Source organism: Tenrec ecaudatus, chromosome 14 (assembly GCF_050624435.1).
Source record: "Tenrec ecaudatus isolate mTenEca1 chromosome 14, mTenEca1.hap1, whole genome shotgun sequence".
Taxonomy (NCBI): Eukaryota; Metazoa; Chordata; class Mammalia; order Afrosoricida; family Tenrecidae; genus Tenrec; species Tenrec ecaudatus.
In genome coordinates this window covers 46754997-46779954 of record NC_134543.1, presented here as the reverse complement: position 1 = coordinate 46779954, position 24958 = coordinate 46754997, and the positions used below count along the sequence as shown (strand labels likewise).

The following is a 24958-nucleotide window of genomic DNA, read 5'->3' as shown; positions in this document are numbered from 1 at the left end:
TTGGCAGGTTGCCAATGGAGGTTTGCCAGATGCTTTGAAATGGGCTGTCTTTCTTTTCCTTTCATGTAATGTCTGATTTTTATGTGGAAGAGAATGTAAGTAGTGTTGTATAACCCTGCGGATGCTATGCCCTAAGAGAGAAAGCAGATATTTGCAAGTCAGACTGAAAAATGTCCAGACACTGTACTGATTAAGTAGAAGGGGAATCTAACCAATTTTCATTTGCAAGAAAATGCAGCATATAGGTAAGATTTTTTTTTGCATTTTCTAGTTATCAGTTTGGTAGCCCAAAATGAGACTAATTAAGAATTTTAGGTATTGATGATGTGGCTGATGTGTAGTAGTCGTAACCAAGTGTAATTGTTTCTTGTAAAAAAGACAGTAGGAATCTATTTTTAGAAAATCAGAGGATGAAGGCTATTTTTCTGAAAAATAAGATGGATTTTGAAATGCTGATGATAACGAGACAGCTTGGCAAAATTCAGGATTGCAAGTCTGAGTATTAGATGTGATTTTTGTGTCTTACTTGTATTTATTTGTAAATTATATATTTCCAGGCCACATTTTCAGGGTGTGAACTGTTGCAGTCTGTGCTTTTTTGCCTATATATTTTTTTTCTTCAGTTACTGTTAGTTAGAATTCTATGTTGTCAAATGCTGGGAAAATATTGGTCTTTTTTTAGCTAATACTTTTAATTGGTATCTCTTTCAGATTGTATTTTCCTTACCTTCCCCCTCCTCCAAAATGTGAAATATTAAACAAAGGGTAAAAAGATGTTGGCTATAAAATCTAAGTAACTAGTGTATTCTTATAAATATTCATATCATAAACTATAATATCTTTTTCAAGTTGAATAAACATTTGTTTTAAAAAAAGAATGAAGACACAGAATCTGTTATCTATTTCTTATAGTGAATAAGTAAAGAAATTTTAAAAGAGGAAAGGACCCTCTAAGGAAAAGCTCTTAAACTATATTACTTAAAGTGTGAACCTGTTAAAATTAAGTAAACCAGGGTGCTTTTGATTATCTGAAAAATAGCAAAATTACAAAATTTAGACACTGCTCTAGATGGTTATTTTAAATTATTTTTCTTATGGCTAGTTTCATAGCATATATATTATAAAGCTCTTTGATAGAAATCAGTTCCTCATATTTCTTCTGACCAAGCAGGTAGATTTCCTTAAGTGTGATTTTGGTTTCTTTAAGAGAAAAATCAGCTGCATATCTTGTTTTAAGATTCAAGATTCAGTTGCTGAATCATCCTAACTTGTCTTGAGCACTAATTTTCTTTGAAATTTAGTACACTGAAAAACTGAAAAGCACTTAACTTACATATAGAAAAAGGAGGGGGAAATGAGTCTGTTTTAAGATGAATAAAAACCTAGTAAGCCCGGGCCTACCTGGCTTAGTCATTATAGGCCTTCACCACACAAGTGAGAGGTTGAGCTTTGGATTGTTAGACAAGATCATATTCTTTAAAAAAAAAAAAAAGAAGATCATATTCTTCTTGAAATGTATTGATGCTACTGTGCTTTTTATGAACATTTAATGTAGTCTATAATGATCCAAAAGATAACACCATTCTGTGAAACACCATGCCAATTCTTCAGTCTTCATTTGGTATTTATGGTTTGGGAAGAAATCCTGTGTGCAGTAGAATCATACAAGTGTTAGGTGCTTCTGCAGTGTTTAAATAGTGTTTTATAAAGAAAAATATTACAAAGATAATATAAGATAAATGAATTATCTTGTGAGGTTTATAATGATAAGGATAGCCCATGTAAATCTAATTAACAAATATAGGAGAGCTCTCTGTAAATGGATGGTTAACTATTTAGAAGACTGATTCTCAGCAGGAGTTTGACTTTTTTCAGGTTTTTCCTTATCTTTTAAAAAAATAATTTTACTAGGGGCTCATGCAACTCTTATCACAATCCATACCTACATCAGTTGTGTCAAGCACATTTTACATCCATTGCCCTCATCGTTCTCAGAACATTTGCTCCCCACCCAAGCCCCCGGCATCCGCTCCTCATTTCCTTCTCTTCGTAGCTCATAAACGTAAATGCTTTATCTTTGGGGATGTTTCCGTCGAGAGGTGCCTGTGCCCACTAGCTGAGGCCCTTTTGAAGACACTTGCAAAGGTATTTGTTAGTAACCATTTCAAGAGAACTCTGAGTACAAATGTGCAGTGTGCACATTCATACATACAGCGAATGCTTTACAATTCAGAAAAGGATGCGAATTTGGTAAAATTTAAAGATAACCCTAATGTTTTAAGTTTATCTAACTCCAGCTCTCAATCAAGTGTTTTTAAACAGGCCCTATAAGGCCAATTTTCCATGAATAGTTAAGACTTTTACTTGAATTAAAATATAACAATTGCTAAAGCCTTAAAGGTTAGCTTATTAAACAAGCACACAGAAAGGACCCAATGTATTCAGCACAACCTTTCTTCACAGTGTTAGCATCAGACTATTGAGTTAAGTAGGGTTCACCTAATCAGATTAATAAGGAGTGTACATTTGCACATATAAAGACAGATACATTTTTAGGCATCTTTTAAAAAGAGTACATCTTAATTAATGTGCTTTTCATAAACCAAAATGTCTTATAGTTATGTTAGTATGAAAAGAATTGACTGAGAGAATGTTGTACCCAAATTTTACCCAAACTATATCTTGTACTTTTACAAATGGGAAAAAATTACTCATATCATTTACGTGCCTCTGATATAATACAAGAGACATGTAATTACTCTAAGCAAGTTGTTAAACTCTGTTCTGAAGTTGATAAAACAACATCTTAGCACATAATGACAATATCATTAACATTTTCTTTAAAAAAATATAATTTTTAGGGGCTCATGCAACTCTTTTCACAATCTAACATATATCAATTGTGTAGAGCACATCTGTACAACCATTGCCCTCATCATTTTCAAAGCATTTTCTCTCCACTTAAGCTCCCAGCATCAGCTCCTCGTTTTAACCCCTTCCTCTCTGCTCCCCCTTCCCTCATGAGCCCTTGATAATTTATAAATTATTATTTTGTCATATCTTGCACTGTCCGACACCTCCCTTCATCCACTTTTCTGTTGTCCGTCCCCCAGGGAGGGGGTTATATGTAGATCCTTATAATTGGTTCCCCCTTTCCACCCACCCTCCCTGCATCCTCCTGGTATGGCCACTCTCACCACTGGTCCTGAAGGGATCATCCACCTTGGATTCCCTGTGTTTCCAGTTCCTATCTGTACCAGTGTACATCTTCTGGTCTAGCCAGACTTGTAAGGTAGAATTGAGATCATGATAGTAGTGGTGGTGGTGGTGGTTGGCGGGGGTGGGTGGGTGGGGTTGGGGATGGAGAAAGCATTTAGGAACTGGAGGAAAGTTGTTTGTTTCATTGTTGCTACACTGCACCCTGACTGGTCATCTCCACCCCACGACCGGATGTCCAATTGCCTACAGATGGGCTTTGGGTCTCTACTCCACACTTCCCCTCATTCACAATGATACGATATTTTCATTAACATTTTCTTATTCCTGAAAATCTCTCTTAAAACTGTGTACAACAGGGAAGACTGGTGCCACTCTAACTTTTATGATAGTCAAGTCTTGCTGGGGCTTTAACCCCTGGGCAGTACCCAGTTTCTATCATTAAATCTATCTCCCCCATTAAACTAACAACCCTATCCCTACCGAACTGTTAACTGCAGAGGACTAGGAACTTCAGATGGGAGAGAACATACTCTAAACCCCATCTCTTGTCTCCTTCCTTCAAGGTGCAATTGAAAATAAGCTGTCCTCTGTAAAACCAGTGTCTAGATTTGTGCTCAGGATCTGAACTAAAGCAGTGGCATCCTTACTACATTTCCCATATATGAGGGGGTACCCCCGCCCGGCCCTGCAAAAAAAAACAGATTTGCACTGGATGAAGTGAAACTTTCATAGTACACATTTTTCCCCACTAGTTGAGCAGCTCACTCTGAGTTAGTGCACCCAGTGGCGTCACCTGGGAAGGTTCTTTCTGGTCACAGTGAATTTTTTTGTAAAAGCAGTTTAGCTTGAACCTTGTTTGTTGTGATAGTAGATTTAAGAGAACAGCATGTGGCTGTGAGATTTTGTTTTCTGCTTTAGAGAATTTGTCACAGAAACTATTTTTATGTTGAACACAACTTACAGAGAAAGAGCTATGGGAAAAACTCAAGTGTATGAGTGATTTTCTCATTTCAAAAAAAGGTGAAATGTCAATTGATGACAAACCTCGTTCTGGATGTCCGTCAACTTTCCAAACATATGAAAATGCTGACTCATGGTGGATATGGAGTTTCTTTCACCGGGTCAGAATGTTAATCAAGCTTTCTATTTAGAGATCTGAAAAGATTGTATAACAGTGCGTGACAGAAAGGCCTGATTATTGGCTGAAGGGGGACTGGTTTTGCCCAATGTCAATACACCTGCTCAGGCAGCCATCTCAGTGCACCAGTTTTTGGTGAAAAAATACATAGCATGTCTTTCTTGCCAACACACCTGAACTGGTCCCGGGAGATTTCTTTTTGTTTCCATGAATGAAGAGGGACATGAAAAGACAGGGATTTGATGACATAGAATAGATAAAGAAAAAAAGAGGGAGGTGCTGTCAGCCATCTAAACAGATGAGTTTAAAAATAAATAAGTAAACAGATGAGTTTGAAAAGTTTTCATAAATAGAATCGCAGATTTGACAAATGTATTGAGGACATTTTCACTTAATACATTTGTCATGGCGAGGACTTTGAAGGTGGTTTGGTTGTTTTGTAAAAAAAAAATTTAATACATAGCTTTAGGTGGTGGGGAGGGGGTAGATTCAAGGTTTTTTTGGAGCGGGGGGTACGCATGTATTTGGTTGCCCCTCCAATCTTCTGTGTCCTCTGACTAAAGTAGTAGTTAAAAAATCCAAGGTAGATAGATCATGCCTTCTTCTTAAAACTAAGATTATTTAGGTTGTCAGTAAAAATGAAATATAAAAGTGTTGTAAGGACTTAGTTGTTTTTTTTTAATTGAAAGTGCAAATGTGATTACTTTAGAAATAAAGTAATTATGGGGTACAGAAATGGTTGTACTTTTTATTCTTTCAGATTGAAGTGTTTCTAAGATCCATAATGCCATTTTTCCTAAGTAGTATATGAATTTAACTGCTTAACTATTATATACTTAAAAATCTTAGCCTTGGAGGGGCAGGGGAGGAAGAAAAAAAAAATCTTAGCCTTTATACCAACTTCAGACTGTCTTTTCAAAATTTATTTTTATTTAATTTTTAAAACTTTTTTTTAACTGTGTCTTTTAAGACTTTTAATTTTTCTTCATTTTTCCCCCTTCTAAATTTAAGCAGTCAACTCTCAGTTTTTTTACGTATGATAATTTTTCTGGACAGTTTTTCAAAATTCTGTGTGAGATCGAATTACTGATACTTTCAGACCATGTTTTCCAAAATGGGTGATAGCACCCCCTGGGGGGTTCTGGAATGAGCCAAGGGAGTGGCAGAAGCAGATATCTACACCATGCTATGGATAATGGGCTACAATCCAAAAGATTTTAATTGCCATGAAGACACTGAGTAATTTTTTTTAAAGGCAATGGTAGGTCAAGTAAGTTTGAGATCAGTGCTCTAGGGGGTCGTTTTGACCCGTGTAGATCACCTGAGTTAGCATTGGGTTTTGTTTGTTTTCTCTTTAGTGTCCCCCCACCCCCATATTTCATTGAAATGCTCTTTAAAAAGTGTATCTGGCACCAGAGATACATATTGATGTCTTTTATTATACCACTGCTAAAAAGTTTAGCTTTTGTGAAGGTAAAAAGATTATCATACAGTAATTCTCTATTTGCTCTTAGTAATTAATTGTGCTTTTAAAAAATCATGATTGTTTCATCCTCAAAGTGTAGTCTATGAACGTTTTCTGTAGATACTCGTTTTTTAAGGTTTCCCAGACTTCTAAGAACGTTTTGTCTCTGAGACTGAGGCTGTGGTAGTAGACACTGTCAGTTTGTCTGCTCGCTCTTTTCCTTCCCGGAATAACACCCACCAGCTCGCTGCACAGAACTTAGTACAGCGTAGCCTACGATACATAGCTGTTGAATGAATGAAGGCTGGTCAGACATGTTAGGGAATTACTATCTGAAGCAAGGCACTAGAGGGTTTATTCTAAGGTTCTAGGAAAGGTCACTGTGGAAGGAACCAGGCCGAAGGATCTGACTTCCCTTCATAAATGATGTTTTCTCAGGCTGTACCCAATCTCATTTTCTTACATGGTTTTGTGAGTTTTGTTTAAGCCATTTTTAGGCTTAAGTCACTATTGCTTGCAATAAGTTACTGATTAATAGTATTCCGTCTCATCTTGCCACACTTATTTCAGGTGTCTTTGTTTGTTTGTTTTAATTTTATTTTATTAGGGACTCATACAACTCTTTTTACAATCTGTACATACATCATTTGTGTCCAGCACATTCATACGTATGTTGCCATCATCATTCTCAAAACACCTGCTTTCTACCTGAGCCGTTGGTATCAGCTCCTCATTTTCTTCTCCTTCCCTGCTCCCCCTGAACCCTTGATAATTTATAAATAATAATTATTTTATCATATATTTCAGGTGTCTTTTACCTGGTCTTTTCCCCACCTTTCTCTGTATCCTCCAGCGCATTCTTTATGTTGTCTGTTTCATTCTTCAGCATCATTAAATAAACTAGGGAAAATAAAATTACAGTTGTTGGGCCTTGCCAGCTGTACTCACCCATCCCCAAGTTTTAGATTCCTCCTGCTAGTTTCTTGTCCAGCCTTCTCACTTCTCCCCCCCCCCTCCCACCTCCGCCGTTATTCTAGAATTGGTAATAATGTCTCTGGGTATTGTGAAAATTGAATGTTCAAACTATTAGTTAAAATGTTGGTGGGTCAGAAGCCCCCCAGAGGCATGTCGGAAGGCAGGCTTGGTGATTTGTTTGCAAAAGGCCATAGCTGTGAAAACCCTTTGAAGCAGTTCTCTGCATACGTGAACTGATCAGATGTCAGAAGTGACTCAGCGGCACCTGTGCTGTGGTCACCATGAAGGTAGCTAAAAATAAGAGAATGGAGATGGAGAGATTAAGGCAGAGGTTCGCAACCTTCTTAATGCTGCGACCCTTTAATACAGTTCCTTATGTTGTGGTGACCCCAACCATCAACTTATTTTCATTGCTACTTCATAACTGTAATTTTGCTACTGTTTTGAATCGGGTGACTCCTGTGAAAGGGTCATTCGACCCCCAAAGGGGTCTCAACCCACAGGTTGAGAACTGTTGGATTAAGGGTTGTATGAGAGTTGGGAGGATTTGTGATGGAGTGTCAGAGATGGCTAATGGGTAACTAATGAAGATAAAATAGAGAATGAAGTTGCTGTTGTCCTTAATGACATGATTTCACATTAAAAAAAAACGTATTTTGGTTTAAATAAACCAAAGATTTTTATCTTCATATACAATGCATAACTTTGGGAACCAACAAATTCAGGTTTAGTTACACTCTTAAAATGTCCATTTTTTGTGGCACCAGATTGTCGTATGCTGAGAAACTATTCCAACCCACTCCTTAGAACTGTGTGCAAGGTACGTGGACCTTTGCATTTGACAAAGGGTATCATCTTTTGCTGACATGCGTTTTGAGAATTTGGACACTTTCTGTGCTCTGGGTTGTAGACTTGCTAACTAAGTAAGTTGACAGCTCAGCAGAAACAAGTTATTTAAAAGAATAAAAGCAATGTAGTTCTCTCCAGTAAAATAGCCACAAGTCCATTCTTCACTAGAATTTTTGCCATTCCTCAATCAATGAATGATCACTTTCTGATTAATGTGTGGGAAGAATAAGGTGAATTTCAGGCAAGTGATATGTGCCCCAACAACTTACATCATTAAAGAACATCTTTAACCCGTTCCCCTCTCCTTTTTCTGACTCCTATTACATTTCTGTTACCAGTGTTGTTCACCCTGAGAATGAATGGATATGAAATAGTTGAATAAAATCTCCTTCAATTCGTTTTTCAATTACAGCATGAGAGTGTCTTGCTAGATGGAAGTCATTGGGGATATAATCATGAGTGACATAGGAATGATCCCTAACTTTAGAAATGACTGTGCTTACTACATCCTGTTGGACCTCTGACGATTGCAGGCATGAATATGACTTATACTAAAATCAGCGTCCACTCCACTCGCACTACCCCATCCATGTGGAAACCTTTCCGTCATCAGGAGACCAGGGTAATGGTGTCGTTATCCACCTCTCGGGATTGCTTTAATCTAGCACACTCCGTCTTGTCAAAGAACGCTCAAAAACACATAACTGACGTCAGTTCCTCTTTATCTCTCTCACACTGCACATCTACCCACAGTTCTAGTCAGAACCTGTAGCATGTTTTTTAAAAGTCAGTTCCTAATCCCCAGCCTGTATCTGCAGCCTGTTGCACATGCTGTTTACACCGACCTCGTGAGTTCATAGATGGGCTTGTTTTATATGTCTATACCTACTCTAGACTCAGTGTCAGAAGATGAAAGCACATGTCTTCCGCATTCTAGCTCACAGTGCTTCTGCACAGTTGCTGACTCATAGCTATCAGTAGCTCTTTGAAGAAATAGTAAATTCATAATCTGTTTGATGGATGGGTAGCTAGATAAACAAACACTACCTAAGCAGTATTCACTTTTCTCCTGGAACCCTCACAATTACTGTATTGAATTATTCTTAGGCTGAATTAATTAAGCCATCTCGATTCAAGCATTCAGTAACAACTCTGTAGTGATGATTAACTCTGTGAATTGCTGAATTTTGTGTCATACTAGAATTTTCACTTAAGTTTTGCTAACATGAGTAAAACTGAAAATACTCTTAAGATTATATATCATTCTGAATTTATAAACTAAAAGAAAATATACATACTAAAAGATTGTACTCCCTTCTCTATCTCTTCTTGCTTTTAAAAAGTTATATATTATCAAGTATATATTTATTTAGTTTGACTATATTATATTAATAGCTATTAGCATTCTTAAAGATAGATGATTTTAAAGGGCCTATTACCATGCCTTCGGACAGCAAACACAGTATTTGTTACCTAGAATTGTCTTTGCTTTAATAACAGCTTTGAAAAAGACAGAAATTGGCAGGCAGGGGAGGGAGGGGGGAAAATGAGCTGATACAAAGGGCTCAAAGCATTTTCAAATGCTTTGAAATGATGTTGGCAGCATATGTACAAATGTTTCTGACATAATGGATGATTATATGGGTTGTGATGAGAGATGTAAGAGCCCTCAATAAAAGTATTTAATTTTTAAAAATCTAAATTTTTTAATATAAAATAATACTAGTTTGAAATTAAATTTTGATAAGTAGAAGAAACATAGCATTTAAAAATAGTATTAGTAAACCTGTAAAAATTTTCCCCAAATGCTAGATATAGTTTATCAGAAAAGGGAATATTTTATTACATAGTTTCTCTGACTAAGCCTGAGACCATGGCAGCATAATTTGAAATAATTCAGGTTATATGATTAGTAAAAAGTAACAGTTTAAACAGATATTTTTAGAAATGCTTGTTTGTATGGGAATTTTTTTGGTAAGTTTTTCCTTGTGAACTAAATTATATGTCCATTTTCCTTCCAAAAGAAATGATTGTCATTGCTGTATTTTCAGGGTTTGCGAAGTCAATTACCAAGGTCATGTAGGAAAGGCAAATGAGAAAAGCATGAGGTTTGAGACAGGGATAGTGAACATATTTGAATTTTTTAAAACATTGTTATATCGAAACAAAAACCTTTGTTCACTGTGACTTTGAAACCATTGGTTTATAGTCATTCAAAAATAGCAACACATAACTATATATGCAAATCATTCCTATATAATAAAAGCATTTGCTATTACGTTCCTCTACTAATATATTTATATGGGCCCAATGATATTTTGTTGAGGTTTTTTTTTGGGGGGGGTGTATTTTTTTTAAATTCCAAATAATGGTGAAAATGAATTTTCACATCTCGTTGCTTATTGCTGTCTCATTTCTTCTTAGCTAGATTTAATCTCACAAGGACATGTAATGTAGGTTTAGAGCGATAAATGGGGTGAAATATAGAGATTGTATATCTTCACAGTTCCATCAAATCAACTGGATTAAAATTATGTCACTCAAAATTTGGTATTATAGATTTTTTTTCATTTTATTAAAATCATATCTCTATATTTATCTTTGCAGCCTGAGGAAGAACTTGATCCTGAAGAGAGGGACAACTTCCTCCAACAGCTTTATAAGTTTATGGAAGACAGAGGTATTTCCATTAGTAATTATTTAAAATTAGTCATCTGTTTAATAGTTGTGCATTCTAGTCCTGGGCATGGTTATTTGGTTTGGGTTATTTTTTTTATCATGTGCTATGGCTAAGGATAAGTTAGAGCTGACAATAGTTAAATATTTGGAATCAAAACAAGCTATCTTGATACCTATTGTGGAAAGTCATCTAGCCTGAATCTGGTCTCCACACAATCACAATATCAGATCAGACCCTCTCTGATCAGGATGAGGGTGTTTAACAGAATTAGAAGAAATGGAGTGATTTAAAGCGAGTGGGTGTAGTCACTTCGACTCCTGTAGTCCCCGTGAGTGTCGGAGCAAACCTGCTCTGTAGGGCTTTCAGTGCCTGAGTTTTTGGATGTGCATCAGAAGGCCTTTCTTTAGAGATACCTGAATGGTTTTTAACTTCTAGCCTTTTTTACCAGCACATGATAGATAACTCTAATTAATGAAATTTTGGGAATTTAGAAGTTGATAGCATTTTTTGTGTGTTTTTTTCCTTTTTTTTGGTATTATTTTTCATTTAAGTAAACATTTTCTTTCTGCTCTCTGACATTAAAAAGGTACCCCAATCAACAAACCACCTGTGTTGGGCTACAAAGATCTCAATCTCTTCAAACTCTTCAGATTAGTTTATCATCAGGGTGGATGTGACAATGTAAGTATAGTATTGCTCTTTGAATATGTACTCGTCTGATACAAAGGTAAATCATCTAATGTTGTATTTCATATGTGCTTTAGAGAATAAGCACATTTTTTAAATAGACGAAGACTAATTCTGTAAGTATCATTTCCCTTTGTAAATGTTAATCGATAAAAATGTATTTTCCAGATTGATAGTGGCGCTGTGTGGAAGCAAATTTACATGGACCTTGGCATTCCTGTTTTGAATTCAGCTGCTGCCTACAATGTAAAAACTGCTTATAGGAAGTAAGTGGTCTTGTTTATTCTTCAGAGATTACATCTTTATATTACATCTTTATTCACTTTTTATTAAACTAAAATACATTAATTATGGAAGATTGAATTTAGAAAAGGTATATAATTCTGACTGGCCCGGAGCATGTACATGGGTAGAGATAAAAGCTGGGAACACAGCCAGGAGGCAGAGGGAATTTATAGAGGTCTAAGTAAAGGCATGTACATATGTAAATATATTTATATATAAGGATTGTATTAGGGTAGCAGGACATTGGGCCTCCACTCAAGTATTCCCTCAATGCAAGAATACTTTGTTCTATTAAATTGGCATTCCATGATGCTTACCTTCCCAACACAACTGCTGAAGGCAAATGGGTGCATAAGCAAATGTGGTGAAGAAAGCTGATGGTGCCTGGCTATCAAAAGAGATAGCGTCTGAGATCTTAAAGGCTTGAAGGTAAACAAGCGGCCATCTAGCTCAGAAGCAACAAAGCTCACACGGAAGAAGCACATCAATCTGTGTGATCACGAAGTGTCGAAGGGATCAGGTATCGGGCATCAAAGAACAAAAAATCTTATCATTGTGAATGAGGTGGAGTGCAGAGTGGGGACCCAAAGCCCATTTGTAGGCAACTGGACACTCCTTTACCAGAAGGGTTGCGGGGAGGAGACGAGTCAATCAGGGTTCAGTTGTAGCAACAATGAAACATACAGCTTTCCTCTATTTCCTAAGTGCTTCCTCCCTCTTCTCCACTATCATGATCCCAATTCAACCTTACAAATCTGGCTAGACCAGAGGATGTACACTGGTACAGATAGGAACTGGAAACACTGGGAATCCAGGAGAGATGATCCCTTCAGGACCAGTAGTAAGAGTGGCGATATTGGGAGGGTGGAGGGAGGATGGGGTAGAGAGGGATACCGATTACAAGGATTTACATATAACCTCCTCCCTGGGGTAACAGGCAACAGAAAAGTGGGTGAAGGGAGACGTTGGACAGTGTAAGACATGACAAAAAAATAATTTATAAATTATCAAGGGTTTATGAGGGAGGGGTGACTGGGGAGGGAGGGGGGAAATGTGGCACTCATGCCAAGGGCTTATGTGGAGAGCAAATGTTTAGAGAATGATGAGGGTAACGAATGTACAAATGTGCTTTGTACAATTGAAGTATGTATGGATTGTGATAAGAGTTGTATGAGCCCCTAATAAAATGATTAAAAAAGAGCTGGAAACACAGGGAATCCAGGACAGATAAACCCCCCAGGACCAATAATGAGAGTAGAGATCCCAGGAGGGGAAGAGGAAGGAAGGGGAAAAAGGGGGAACTGATCCCAACTGCATATAACCACCTCCCTGGGGGATGGACAACAGAAAAGTGAGTGAAGGGAGCCATCGGGCAGCGTAAGACATGACAACATAATAATAATTTATAAGTTATCAAGGGTTCGTGAGGGAGGGAAGGGGAAAAATGAGCTGATACCAAGGGTTCAAGTGGAAAGAAACTGTTTTGAAAAGTATCATGGCAACAACTGTACAAATGTGCTTGACGCAATGGATGTATGTATGTGATGAGTTGTATGAGCCCCTAATAAAATGCTGTTCATGAAAAGGACGAAAGAAAAGGCGTATAAAAAGGTTTAAGTTAATAGATCTCTATTGTAGAGGAAGGAGTTCCTGGGTGCCAACACTTTCTTCACTGCTAACTGAAGATTTACATTTTGTGCCCACCCAGGGGCTCCTTGAAAGACTTTGGTGATCTTCCAAAAGCCATAGTCTTGAAAATCAAAGGGACAGTCTTACAAGGAGGTACCCCTCAAAAACTGGAAAAAAGCTTCACTGTGCATGGCATTCAGAGTATGTATTTTGAGCAGCTTGCGCAGAGTTAGTGCACTGAGTGGCATCACCTTGGAAGGTTCTCTGGTCACAGTGTACTTTTTGTAAAAGCAGTTTCACTCAAACCTCATTTTTTTGTGATGGCCTTTCCAAGAGAATAGCATTACTGGAAAAATGCAAGTGTTATGACTGTTTTTTTTTTTTTTCGTTTAAAATAAGTTGAAATGTCGATTGATTACAAATCTTGTTCTAGAGGTCTATCAACTTCCGAATAGATGAAAATGTCAACTAGTAGTGCATTTGGAGTTCATTCCACAGGTTAGACAGCTAAGCTTTCTATTGAGAGGTTCTGAAAATGTTGCATAACAGTATGCGACAAAAAAGGCCTGATTTGTGGCAGACAGGGACTGGTTTTGCCACCAAAACAGTGCACCTGGTCACAAAGCCATCTACTAGACCAGTTTGGCAAAAAAAAAACCTGCATGTCTCTCTTGCCCTGACTCACCTGACCTCGCTCCAGGTGACTTCTTTTTGTTTCCACGTATGAAGGACAGGAAAGGACAGCAATTTGATGATGAAGAAGAGGTGAAGGGAAACAAGGAGGTGCATTCATCCAAACCTATGGGTTTGAAAAATGCTTTCAAGAATCACAGTTTTGACAAATGCATTAAGTGTAAAGGAGAACACCTTAAAGGTGATACAGTTGTTTAGTAAAAAAATTTAAATACATGCTTTGAAACACAAATTTCATTTTGGGGGGATGCCCCCTTGTATTCGGCAAATAATTCAATACATCAAGTTTTGTCTCACATTTTCTGGATTTCCTTTTCAAAATCGGGTGCATACAATATTTATGGTCTTAAATTATGATGCACATTTATAAGTTTTTCTCTTGAACCATCTTTAAATCAAAACTGTGAAAACCAGTGTTTAGTTATCACAAGTTCCTATTTCTCTGGAAGGCATTTCATTTTTTGATCCGCATGTCTGATTATAATCCTGTCTGAAACTCCAAGAAATTAGTAGCACAGTTAAAGTACTTTTTATGTTACTTGAGTTTTTCTTTCTAAAAAAATGTATATTTAATAATGTTCTCATTAACTTCAAAGACTTAAAAATTTTTAACATCAAGTATTGGTTGCTTAGGTATCTCTATGGTTTTGAGGAGTACTGCCGCTCTGCAAATATTCAGTTCAGAACTATTCACCACCATGAACCAAAAGTAAAAGAGGAAAAAAAAGACTTAGAAGAACCCATGGAAGAGGTGCTAAAAGAAGATCAAGAAATGCCTTTAGTAGAAGTGAAGAGCGAGCCTGAGGAAAATATTGATTCAAATAGTGAAAGTGAAAGAGAAGAAATAGAATTAAAATCTCCAAGGGTAAGCAGTGAATACTAATTTTTTCTGACTTATTTTAAATGATTTGATTTTAAAAGTCATTGTAGACATTTTCCTGTGAATACAAAATGTCACAGAGAACCCTCATGCACTCATAGAATTCCACCCATGTGTCCAAATAAACGAGGGCATTTTCACAAGTATACTTATTGCCACATTTTTATATTACTAAGAAATGGGAGAAAATTTTGGGGAAGGTAAACTTATTGCTACACTTACACTATGGCATACTGTATAGATGTTTTGCATAAGATGTAGATTTTTATGTAATATGAAAATAAGCCCACAAAAACTTGTGGCGTGACTAGGAAATATTTAAAATAATATGTCTAAAAATGGAATTCTGGGTAAAAAGTACACAGAGATAGATTCTGATAGATAACTGTTGCTTTTATTTATCTACCCCAAAACATCTAAAGGGCACTAGCTGGGTGCCAGGCACTCACTAGACCTAAGGTACAACTGTGCATGAGACAAAGTACTTAACATCTTAGAACTTAAACTCTAGTGTTTCTGAAAAACAATAAAATATGAAATGATAAATGTGCTTCTTTTTCCCTTCTGCCTTTGAAGTATAAAAAGCACATAGTCAAGAACTAGAAAGACCAGTTATTATATGTATGTTTTCATGTACATATATCATTTTTTTAAAAACTTGGTGTTTTCAAAGTTGGAATTGTGCCGGTTTATGCAGAATTTTATATAGTGAAGTTTATATAGAAGTATTTATTTAGAATTAATCTAGTGAAATGCCTGACCAGTCTCGTGGCCATGATGCAGCATGACAGAAACTGTTAGAGGTAGAACAAGTTGGTGCTGGTACAGTGCGCTTTCCAGAAACCTGTTCGGTTTTATACTGTGGGCAGTTCTGTACTGTCCTGTATGGTTGCTGAAGAGCCCTGGTGGCGTATTGATTACTAATTGGGCTGTGATCTGTAAGGTCAGCAGTTTGAAGCCACCAGCCGCTGCGAGAGAGAACGTGGGCTTTTCTGTTCCTGTAAATGGTTACAGCCTCAGAAACTCACAGGGTCAATTCTACCCTGTTGTGTTGGGTCACTAGGAGTCAGTATTGCCTCGATGGGAGTGGGTTTGTAGGGTTGCTTTGAATCCAAAAGGACCGGATGGCAGGGAGTTTACGTCTGATATAGCTAAAGATCATAGTTGACCTAGATAGAATTAGTATATTTACGTCGATCATTCGCATACTTTAGCAAGGAGACATGGGGTATGTATGAGTTGGTTGGTTTTCAGGGTCCCATCTCAAGCCAAAGAGAAGACTTGTTATTGTTGTTGAACTTTTAAGAAAAAAGATTTCTCTTTTATCATCTTTGTAGTGATAACTATTTTAAAGCTTTTATTCCTTCTAGGGGCGAAGGAGAATTGTTCGAGATGCGAATTGTATTACAAAAGAAAGTGAAGAGGAGAAACCAGAAGACAAATTACAAGAAAATGACACAGAAAGTAAGGACGTAGAGGATGACTATGAAACTGCAGAGAAAAAGGAAAACGAGCTACTCTTGGGGAGAAAAAATACACCAAAACACAAAGAGAAGAAAATCAAAAGGCAGGAGGATTCTGACAAAGATTCAGATGAAGAGGAAGAGAAAAGCCAAGAGAGGTACATTATCTTGTTTGTTCTCCAGAAGTACCCGTCTGGGGTGCAGCAGTGCTTTGTTCCTGCTTAGAGATTCAGGTGTGAGGGAATGTTTTCTTATTGGGACTTCCATTCCTCTTGTCTAATGAAGGTGAGACACATTGTGAAGATGATGTGTATCGCCTTTCGGAATTGGAGAATATACTGGTCGCACCATTTTAATAGCACTTGTGCCCTAAACAGTGGCCTCACAGAAGGCTGCGCCACCCAGTCAAAAGAAAGGTCCTGCAGTTGACAGCAGGGAAGGGAGCTGGAGAAAAATGGAGGAAGTGGACAAGAGGAAACAGCGACAGCAAAAATTCCATTTTAAAAAAGGTACAATGTGGGAAAGCTAACAAACACATGGGTGCACAGTACTAGAAGATATTTATGTGTGTTAGCTTTATTTAGGTCAGTTTTCTTTTTTCAAGTTACTGTATTTGGATAAGTGGCATGCACCCCTGATTCTTTGGAAAGTAAAGTCTTGCCCCACATCACACCAATCAAGTTCAGCTTTTAAATGTCCATCCTGTTTGCTGTTGAGTGAAAACTGTATTTTTCTCCCATGTCTTAAACATGTATGCTATAAATTGACTTAAAAATGAAGAATGATTAGGCAGCCCAGCTAGATCAAGCGATTGTCAAATCATGCTGTAAGTCTTGCCAAATGCATTTTCTGATTTTTTTATATACTACCAAATGAATTTCAAATCAGCTACAACATAACCTAGTTACCTTCATAAAACTTCTCCTCCATAGTTTTTAATATTATATGATGCTAGATACTCTGGAAATTTGAGTTTTTAGCACAGTTTAGGGAAAGTCATTTCTTACAACCAACTAGGGATACCTATCTGAAAATTAGCTGCAGAAAAATATTTGGAAAAATAGAATAATTGAGAAAGGTAATTTCATGATTCTATATGAATAGGTATTATATTGCATTATAAAAATTAGATTTGGATTTAGTGAATAAAGAAGTTTCTGTAGTGAAATATAATTAGGATTAGGAAAAATGGGAAGAAATAACATTGTGGGTATAAAATGTTAAATATAGGTAGTTACTGACTTAACGAAAGGGTTTTGTTGTGCTAACTCCATCTTATCAGTTCAGATGGAAGTGTAATACTTCATTATTTATTTTTGTTTTAATATTCCTGCTTTGGTTTGTCTTTGTGGAGTAGCATGAAAATGATAACAGCAATTTATGTTTTGCAACATTATATTCTATACATAATACTAATGATAAGTACAAATAAAGCACAAACTAGGGTCTTAAGTTAGTACTTCTAACTCAGGTATGTCTAAGTCGGAGACATTGACAATGAATTTATGCAGTTGTCAACAATACCAAAAAATGTATAGTTTGAAATGTTAAAATTCATTATTAAATATGAATATATACATATTTTTCTATGTCTTTATAATTATAAAAAGTATAATAGGCATAGAGAATATTTAATAGACTTGAGTATAAAAAAACAATTCTAACATTTAAATAAAACTTGAATATACTGACAACAAATATAGCCTGTATCCTCTTTCTGTAGAATCATGGAAATGGGGAGACTGTTTTAGCTGTAGAAATTTCTATTTAAAGTAGTTTCCTTCATGGTTTTTGAAATTACTTTTATCAGATTATTAAGGAAAGTATCCTTGGAGAGAAAATATTCCTACCACCAATGGCCTGTCAGCTACTGCTTCATGCTGAATTACCCAGTGGACATGAAAACAGTGCCTTATGGTTATTATTGAACACAATGTATCTTAAGCTATTTTACACCGTGGGACACTAGAATAACCTGTGATGGAAATCTAGTCTGCAGAGTTAACACAGAATGGTTTATTGTAAAAATATTTTAAATGTCCTTGGACCTCCCTGTGTGAAAGCCCTTTATACTTGACTATCAATGCAAAGGGAAGCTGCTGGGAGATGAGTGAGACAAACAGAAACCAATACAAGAGAAGTAAAGCTTTGTTGTCCTGGGGCTCTTCCACAAGTGTAGCAAGTGACCTCCTATTCAAATACTTACAGTTACTCTGGTCGGTGGGGAAGTCTACAAAATATAAATTAGGTGAAAGAGATGTTTACTAATGTAGATAACCCATTTTCACTATTTGCCCACATATACAAAAAAAATAAAAAGAAAGAAAGGAGCCATTCTAAAAGGAACAGGAGGTGAAAGTTAAAGATAATGTAGTTGCAGGAAGTTATAAAAATAGCTCTAGATCAATTTTGAGTAAGGTGGCACTGGAGTATGAATCCTAGAGATTTTTTCACCTAATCTTCTGATTTTGTTGTATCAGAATTGATTTATTTCACTTGTCTCTTCATTAATTGTGACTACTGATTGGCCCTTAGGAAGTACGGATTTTTGGTACAGTGCACCTTTACACAATTAAAGAATTCCTAATAGGTAGCTCATAAGGTCTTCTCCTTCTCCTCCTTCTTCTCCTCCTCCACTGACATGCTACTAAGGTAATACTGAGTTTATGGATATTCTACAAGATGGATTCTTTTGGCTTATGTGACTTTGTTTTCCACTAAGTTACTAGTAGCATTATCCCTGTTATAACTTACTGCAGGGAAGAAACTGAAAGCAAATGTGATTCTGAAGGAGAGGAGGATGAGGAAGACTCTGAACCCTGCCTAACAGGAACCAAAGTGAAAGTAAAATATGGACGAGGGAAAACCCAGAAAATTTATGAAGCCAGTATTAAAAGCACTGAAATTGATGATGGAGAAGTTTTATACTTGGTACATTACTATGGTTGGAATGTCAGGTAAGCAAGAAAATACTTTTTTTCTCCTTTTTTAATCATTATTATTGGGGGCTCGTACAACTCTTACTACAATCCATTCATCCATCTATCTATTGTGTCAAGCACATTTGTACATTTGTTGCATCATCAGAAAATACGTTCTTTTAAAATTCACTTCACTGAGGAAAAGCATGACTGTAAAGTTGCAGAAGGAAGGTCCACATTTTGAAAGTTCACGTACAGTTTGGATTTTCCAAATCTACATTTCCACTCTTTTATTATCTGTTGGTGCTTACAGCCAGACACACAGCAGGAGATGCGCAAGTTGAGTTTATTAATTGTTTGCAAAGAGGGAGAGCACATCCTATGTGGAGCTGGGTGGCGGTGTTCCGAGAGAGGGTGTTGGCTGCTCAGTGAGTGCTCAGGGCGCCACCTTCAGGAGGAGCGCAGCCCCAGGTTCTGCAGCAGCCCCTCGTCATTCACTTCCTGTTCTTGCTGTTCAGCTTGTCAGACATAAAGTCTGCGCCACACTGCTTAATAAGCCAAACTTTTTTTTAATACTAAAAATGTATATATTTAAAGAGAAAAAAATAAAAATGTATATATTTTTTAGGACTAGGGAAGTGGAGCTTTGGTCTAGATTCGATGCTGAGAGGAAGCAAGTCAAGACTAGATCAAGGCTGAGAATGAAATTGGTAAAGTAGCAGCACTCGTAAAAGCCAGGAAAGGAGGACTTTGGTCATTTTTCTGGCTTGGACAGTGTTTGTGTGTATTTTTCTGGCGTAGGCAGGATGAGTCTGGTTCTTTGTCTTGCCCATCATGGTCACAGAGTGGCCTTGTGTGATGTTGACCCTTGGTGGAATGCTTAGGTTCCAGAGGAGACCACAGCCTGACTGTGAGTGTCAATGAGCTCATAGCAACACTGAGGCCCAGCTGATAGTACCTGTCAGCTGCTTCCGCATGTTAGGGCCTGCTTTTCTCTTCCTCCTCTAGGAAGTCTTTGTGGTTATGATCTCTGGTTGCCCCTACTTACTTGGAACCAGACTGTAAATCAGGCACGATTTACTAGATGTGTGCGCTATTAAACCTCAGTTCCTTAGTGTCTAGATTGGAGAAACCAGCAGCATGTTCTGAGAAACAATTGCAGGGCCTTTCTTCCTTACCTTAACACATTAGGGGCATAGAACAGTGCCTGGCTTGGAGGAATTACTCAATAAATGTTGGCTGTTTGATTTGGTGGGGCTAAAGGTATAGGTTTATTGAATAGCAGACAAAACTTAAAATCGTGTCTCTCCGCACTGCTGTCGGACCCTGAGCGAAGGGCTGCATTTGCCCACTTGGAGTCACTGTCTTGGCGGTCGTGGCACGCGAGCCTTTCTCCCTCACCGTTCAGTCAGTCATCAGTAGCTTGTGTTTATATGCTTTCTCCTTTCCTCTTTTTATGTTTGACTTAGGACTCTTTTCAGTAGTTTTTTTATTATATCCCAACTGGTTATCTTATTAATTAGTTACTCAATTGGATATTCATGTGGTTAATGCTTTCTGGATGTCCTTTCATCCCCCTAAAAGCTGGTTTAATTCTGCTCTGTTAATTAAAATAGAACCTTTATGGTCTCTAGAAAATCTAGTGTGATTCTAAAACCGGGGAGCATTTTCAGTTAACGAGGAGAATCCTGGCCTCTAGTGGAGAATCTCTGGACCACACTTAATTGGCTACTTTAGTGCTAGAACAGTGGTTCTCAACCTTCCTAATTGCCGCAACCCTTTAATACAGTTCCTCATATTGTGGTGACCCCCAACCATAAAATTAGTTCCATTGCTACTTCATAACTGTAATTTTGCTACTGTTATGAATCTTTTTTTAAAAAAAACATTTTATTAGCGGCTCACACAACTCATCACAATCCATGCATATACATACATCAATAGTATAAAGCACATCTGCACATTCTTTGCCCTAATCATTTTCTTTCCTTTTTTTTTACATTTTATTAGGGGCTCATACAACTCTAATCACAATCCACACATATACATACATCAATTGTATAAAGCACATCCGTACATTCTTTGCCCTAATCACTCTCAAAGCATTTGCTCTCCACTTAAGCCCTCTGCATCAGGTCCTTTTTTTTTTTTTTTCCCCTCCCTCCTACTGTTATGAATCTTAATGTAAATATTTAATATGCAGGATGTAATTTCACTGTTACAAATTGAACATGTTTAAACAATTAAGGCATAGTGGTTATATTTTATGAAATATTTATGTGTTTTCCAGTGGTCTTAGACCCCTGTGAAAGGGTCATTCAACCCCCAAAGGGGTCGCAACCCACACGTTGAGAACCGCCGTGCTAGAAGTACTTACGTGTTGATTGGGCCAGTGTGCTCTGGAACAAGTGTATTGCAGGTCTGGCCTGTGCTGCTGAGTCATGACATTTTGGAACTGGGCAGAGTTATTTACTCTTGTTGGCTGTTGACTCGCACATCATGATGGAAGTGTCAGGTGCTGTCAAGTCAGTTCTAAGTCATAGTGACCCTACATACACAGCAAAATACCTGCCAGCCCTGGGCCATCTTCACAGTTGTTAAATTCGAATCTATTGTTGCATCCACTGTCAAGCCAACTTCCTCTGTTTTACTTAACCTCTACTTTACCAAGCATGATCTCCTCTTCCAAGGACTGGTTTCTCCTAACATGTCCCAAGTACGTGAGACCAAGTCTCACCATCCTTGCTTCTAAACTGCATTCTTACTATACTTCTTCCAAGACAGATTTTTTTTGCTCTCTGGCAGCCCACAATACTTTCAGTATTGTTATATGAGAGTGCTTCAAGAAGTTTGTGGGAAAATCCCATTATATTTTAATTCCATTTTGACACCTCTTTGCATTACACTTAACAGACCAAATATGATTTTATCCTATTGCTGTCTTTAACACCAGGCTGCGAATTGTTTGAGAGAAAGGGCCTTGACGTCACTGTTTCTGTGTACACTCTCTAATGCGCCTCATAGTGCTAGTAGGTCCTTAATAGATATCCAAATGAATAAACATTTCTAAATAGGTAAGGGGATACAGATACTTAAATGTCTGGCAAAGTGTTCATAGATTTAGATATTCATTCAGGAGATTATCTTCAAACCATAGCATAGGTAGTCATGGTGCCATGTCAACTAAAATAACACATAATGTAACTGTTCCAATACTTCAGTTCTGTGGTCATGGGGTTACAACGTGAGGGTATGGTTTTCAGATATATGAGCTTCTATTAACTTTTTACTTTTAACTTAAAAATTCAGAGTTTGAGTGAACTTTATAAATTCTTATATGTTTATGTAATGTAAGAGATATTAAGTGCCTGAAAGTTTAATTTCTTATTTGCCATTGACTAGTAACTTGGACGAGCTTAATATGTAAAAGTATTTTTTTAAAGAAGTATGGAAAATGATGGGGTATAGCTTTACATTTGAACTAAACAAAATAAACTTAGATAAAGGAAATAAAGTAGCTCTTAAAAATTTAGTCTCGTAATTTAGAATTAATTTGATAGAAACATAAAAAGCTAGGGAGAGTTAGGAGGGAAAGAGTTGGAAAGGACTTGATAAAGTAACGTGGATGAACTAATCGTATCGCACGTTTGTATTTGTGTTTACCTGAGTAGGGAACCCTGGTGAGTTAGTGGTCACTTACTGGAGTGTAGTCCTCATGGTTGGCAGTTGGAAATTGCCAGCATCTGCACAGGAGAAAGACTGGGCTTCTCTATTCCAGTCAGTGCTTGCAGTGTCGGACTCCCACAGAGGTGGCAGTGAGTGTTGGACCGTAGTAGTGATGAAGAGACATGCTCAACAACAGCAGCTAAAGATTGTGACCATCACCTTTGCATTCCTCAGTCACTAGCCTGCAACCCAGTGCAGAGTCAGCTTATTTAATTAAGCTCACATCTGAAGGAAGTGTGGAAACACAATATGGTTTAAATAGCCTTGAATCCATTTATTGTTTGCTTACTCAGTGCAGAATAAGCCTGTTTGACTAGTACATTCTCTTGCCTTGTCCCATGAATCTAGAAGGCATGCAAAGCCTGTACTACACTGGTTGGCACATAGTGCCAGCAAGCCAACTGCTGTTTTTCCCATCTCTGCCAACAATAGTCACAAAATTCTTGATCTATGTCAGGGTGTTTTATTGTGAAATCTCTATATGTATTATGTATTCTTTATTTTAAGGTATGATGAATGGGTGAAGGCTGACAGGATAATCTGGCCTTTGGACAAAGGTGGACCAAAGAAAAAACAGAAGAAAAAAGCTAAAGTAAGTTTATAGGGTCATATCCTGGGTTCAGAAATTGTCAAGTTGAATTGTGGTTTTATAGACAGACTTTATTTTCTTGTTGCAGTACTCATCTTGATTCTTTTAATTGTGATATTCTCTGTTATTACTATTAAGGGCCTTAGGAAGTAAAAGTTAAAGCACATTACCACATGAATGAACAGCAAGAAGAGGGGTGAAGCAGGGACAGTGACAAACGCACACGTACCTCAGCTAGAGAAGGTGAAAGCATCCTTCTCTGTTGTAGGAGCACAGACCTCGGTTTCACAGGCCTCTTAGGAAGTTTCAACTTTACAAAAAAAAGTTTCAACTTGTCTGGATTTTTCAAAATATGAAATCTCATTTTAAATGTAGATGCTATTTTAAGTTCTAAAACATCTACTTACTGCTTAGTTGTAAACTTACCCACTCTTGAATTTTCAGTCTTTGCCATGTAGATTGACCTGCTGTTTTATCTATTTGACAGTCCCTTGACCCCGACCCTCCCCCACCCTCCCACTCCCCACGCCCACCCACAACCCCAGGATTGAAAGAAAATTACAATGGGGGTGTTGTACAAACTTTCTTCTTCTTCTTTTTTTAATCGTTTCATTAGGGCCTCACACAACTCTTATCACAATCCATACATACATCAATTGTGTCAAGCACATTTTTACATTCATCCTCAAACATTTGCTCTCCACTTAAGCATCAAGTCCTAATTTTGCCCCTCCTTCCCCGCTCCCTCATGAACCCTTGATCATTTATAAATTATTATTTTGTCATATCTTGCCCTGTCCGACATCTCCCTTCACCCACTTTTATGTTGTCCGTCCCCAGGGAGGAGGTCACATACAGATCCTTGTAATCGGTCCCCCTTTCCAACGTACCTTCCCTCTACATTCCTAGTATCACTACTCACACCACTGGTCCTGAAGGGATCATCCACCCTAGATTCCCTGTGTTTCTGGTTCCTATCTGTACCAGTGTCCTTCCTCTAGTCTAGCCAGACTTGCAAGGTAGAATTGGGATCATGATAGTGGGTAGGGGGCGGAGGAAGCATTTAGGAACTAGACGATAGTTGTATTTTTCATCGTTGCTATATCACACCCTGTCTGGCTCTTCTCCTCCCCAAAATCCCTCTGCAAGGGGATCTCCAGTGGCCTACAAATGGGCTTTGGGTTTCCACTTCACATTCCCCCCCTCATTCACTATGGTAAGATTTTTTTGTTCTGATGATGCCTGATACCTGATCCCTTCAAACCTCGTGATCGCATAGGCTGGTGTGCTTCTTCCATGTGGGCTTTGTTGCTTCTGAGCTAGATTGCCACTTGTTTATCTTCAAGTCTTTAAGACCCCAGATGCTAGATCTTTTGATAGCCGGGTACCAGCAGCTTTCTTCACCACATTTGCTTATACACCCGTTTTGGCCTCAGCGGTTGTGTTGGGAAGGTGAGCATCATAGAATGCCAATTTAATAGAAGAACGTATTCTTGCATTGAGGGAGTACTTAAGTGGAAGCCCAATGTCCTTCTGCTACCTTAATACTAAACCTATAAATATGGGCACATAGATCTATTTCCCCTTTCTCATAATATAAATATATTTGCATATGTACAGTCTTTATCTAGACCTCTATAAATGCCCTTTGCCTCCCAGTTCTTTCCTCTATTTCCCTTGACTTTCCTTCTGTCCCACTATCATGCTCAGTCCTCACTAGGGTTTCAGCAATTCCTCTTGGTTACTTTACCCTTGATCA

At 37.6% G+C, this 24958-nt stretch overlaps 1 protein-coding gene across 2 annotated transcripts in view; it reads left to right on the top strand.

The window, feature by feature from the left end:
* Nucleotides 1-24958, top strand: part of ARID4A (AT-rich interaction domain 4A) — a 75330-nt gene that overhangs the window by 34135 nt on the left and 16237 nt on the right. For both annotated transcript variants that reach the window (XM_075531901.1, XM_075531902.1), the window contains 7 exons: nucleotides 10254-10326; nucleotides 10913-11007; nucleotides 11182-11279; nucleotides 14254-14485; nucleotides 15871-16121; nucleotides 18723-18920; nucleotides 23118-23202. In XM_075531901.1, coding sequence (XP_075388016.1) covers nucleotides 10254-10326; nucleotides 10913-11007; nucleotides 11182-11279; nucleotides 14254-14485; nucleotides 15871-16121; nucleotides 18723-18920; nucleotides 23118-23202 — 1032 coding nt within the window. The remainder of the gene's footprint in view (nucleotides 1-10253; nucleotides 10327-10912; nucleotides 11008-11181; nucleotides 11280-14253; nucleotides 14486-15870; nucleotides 16122-18722; nucleotides 18921-23117; nucleotides 23203-24958) is intronic.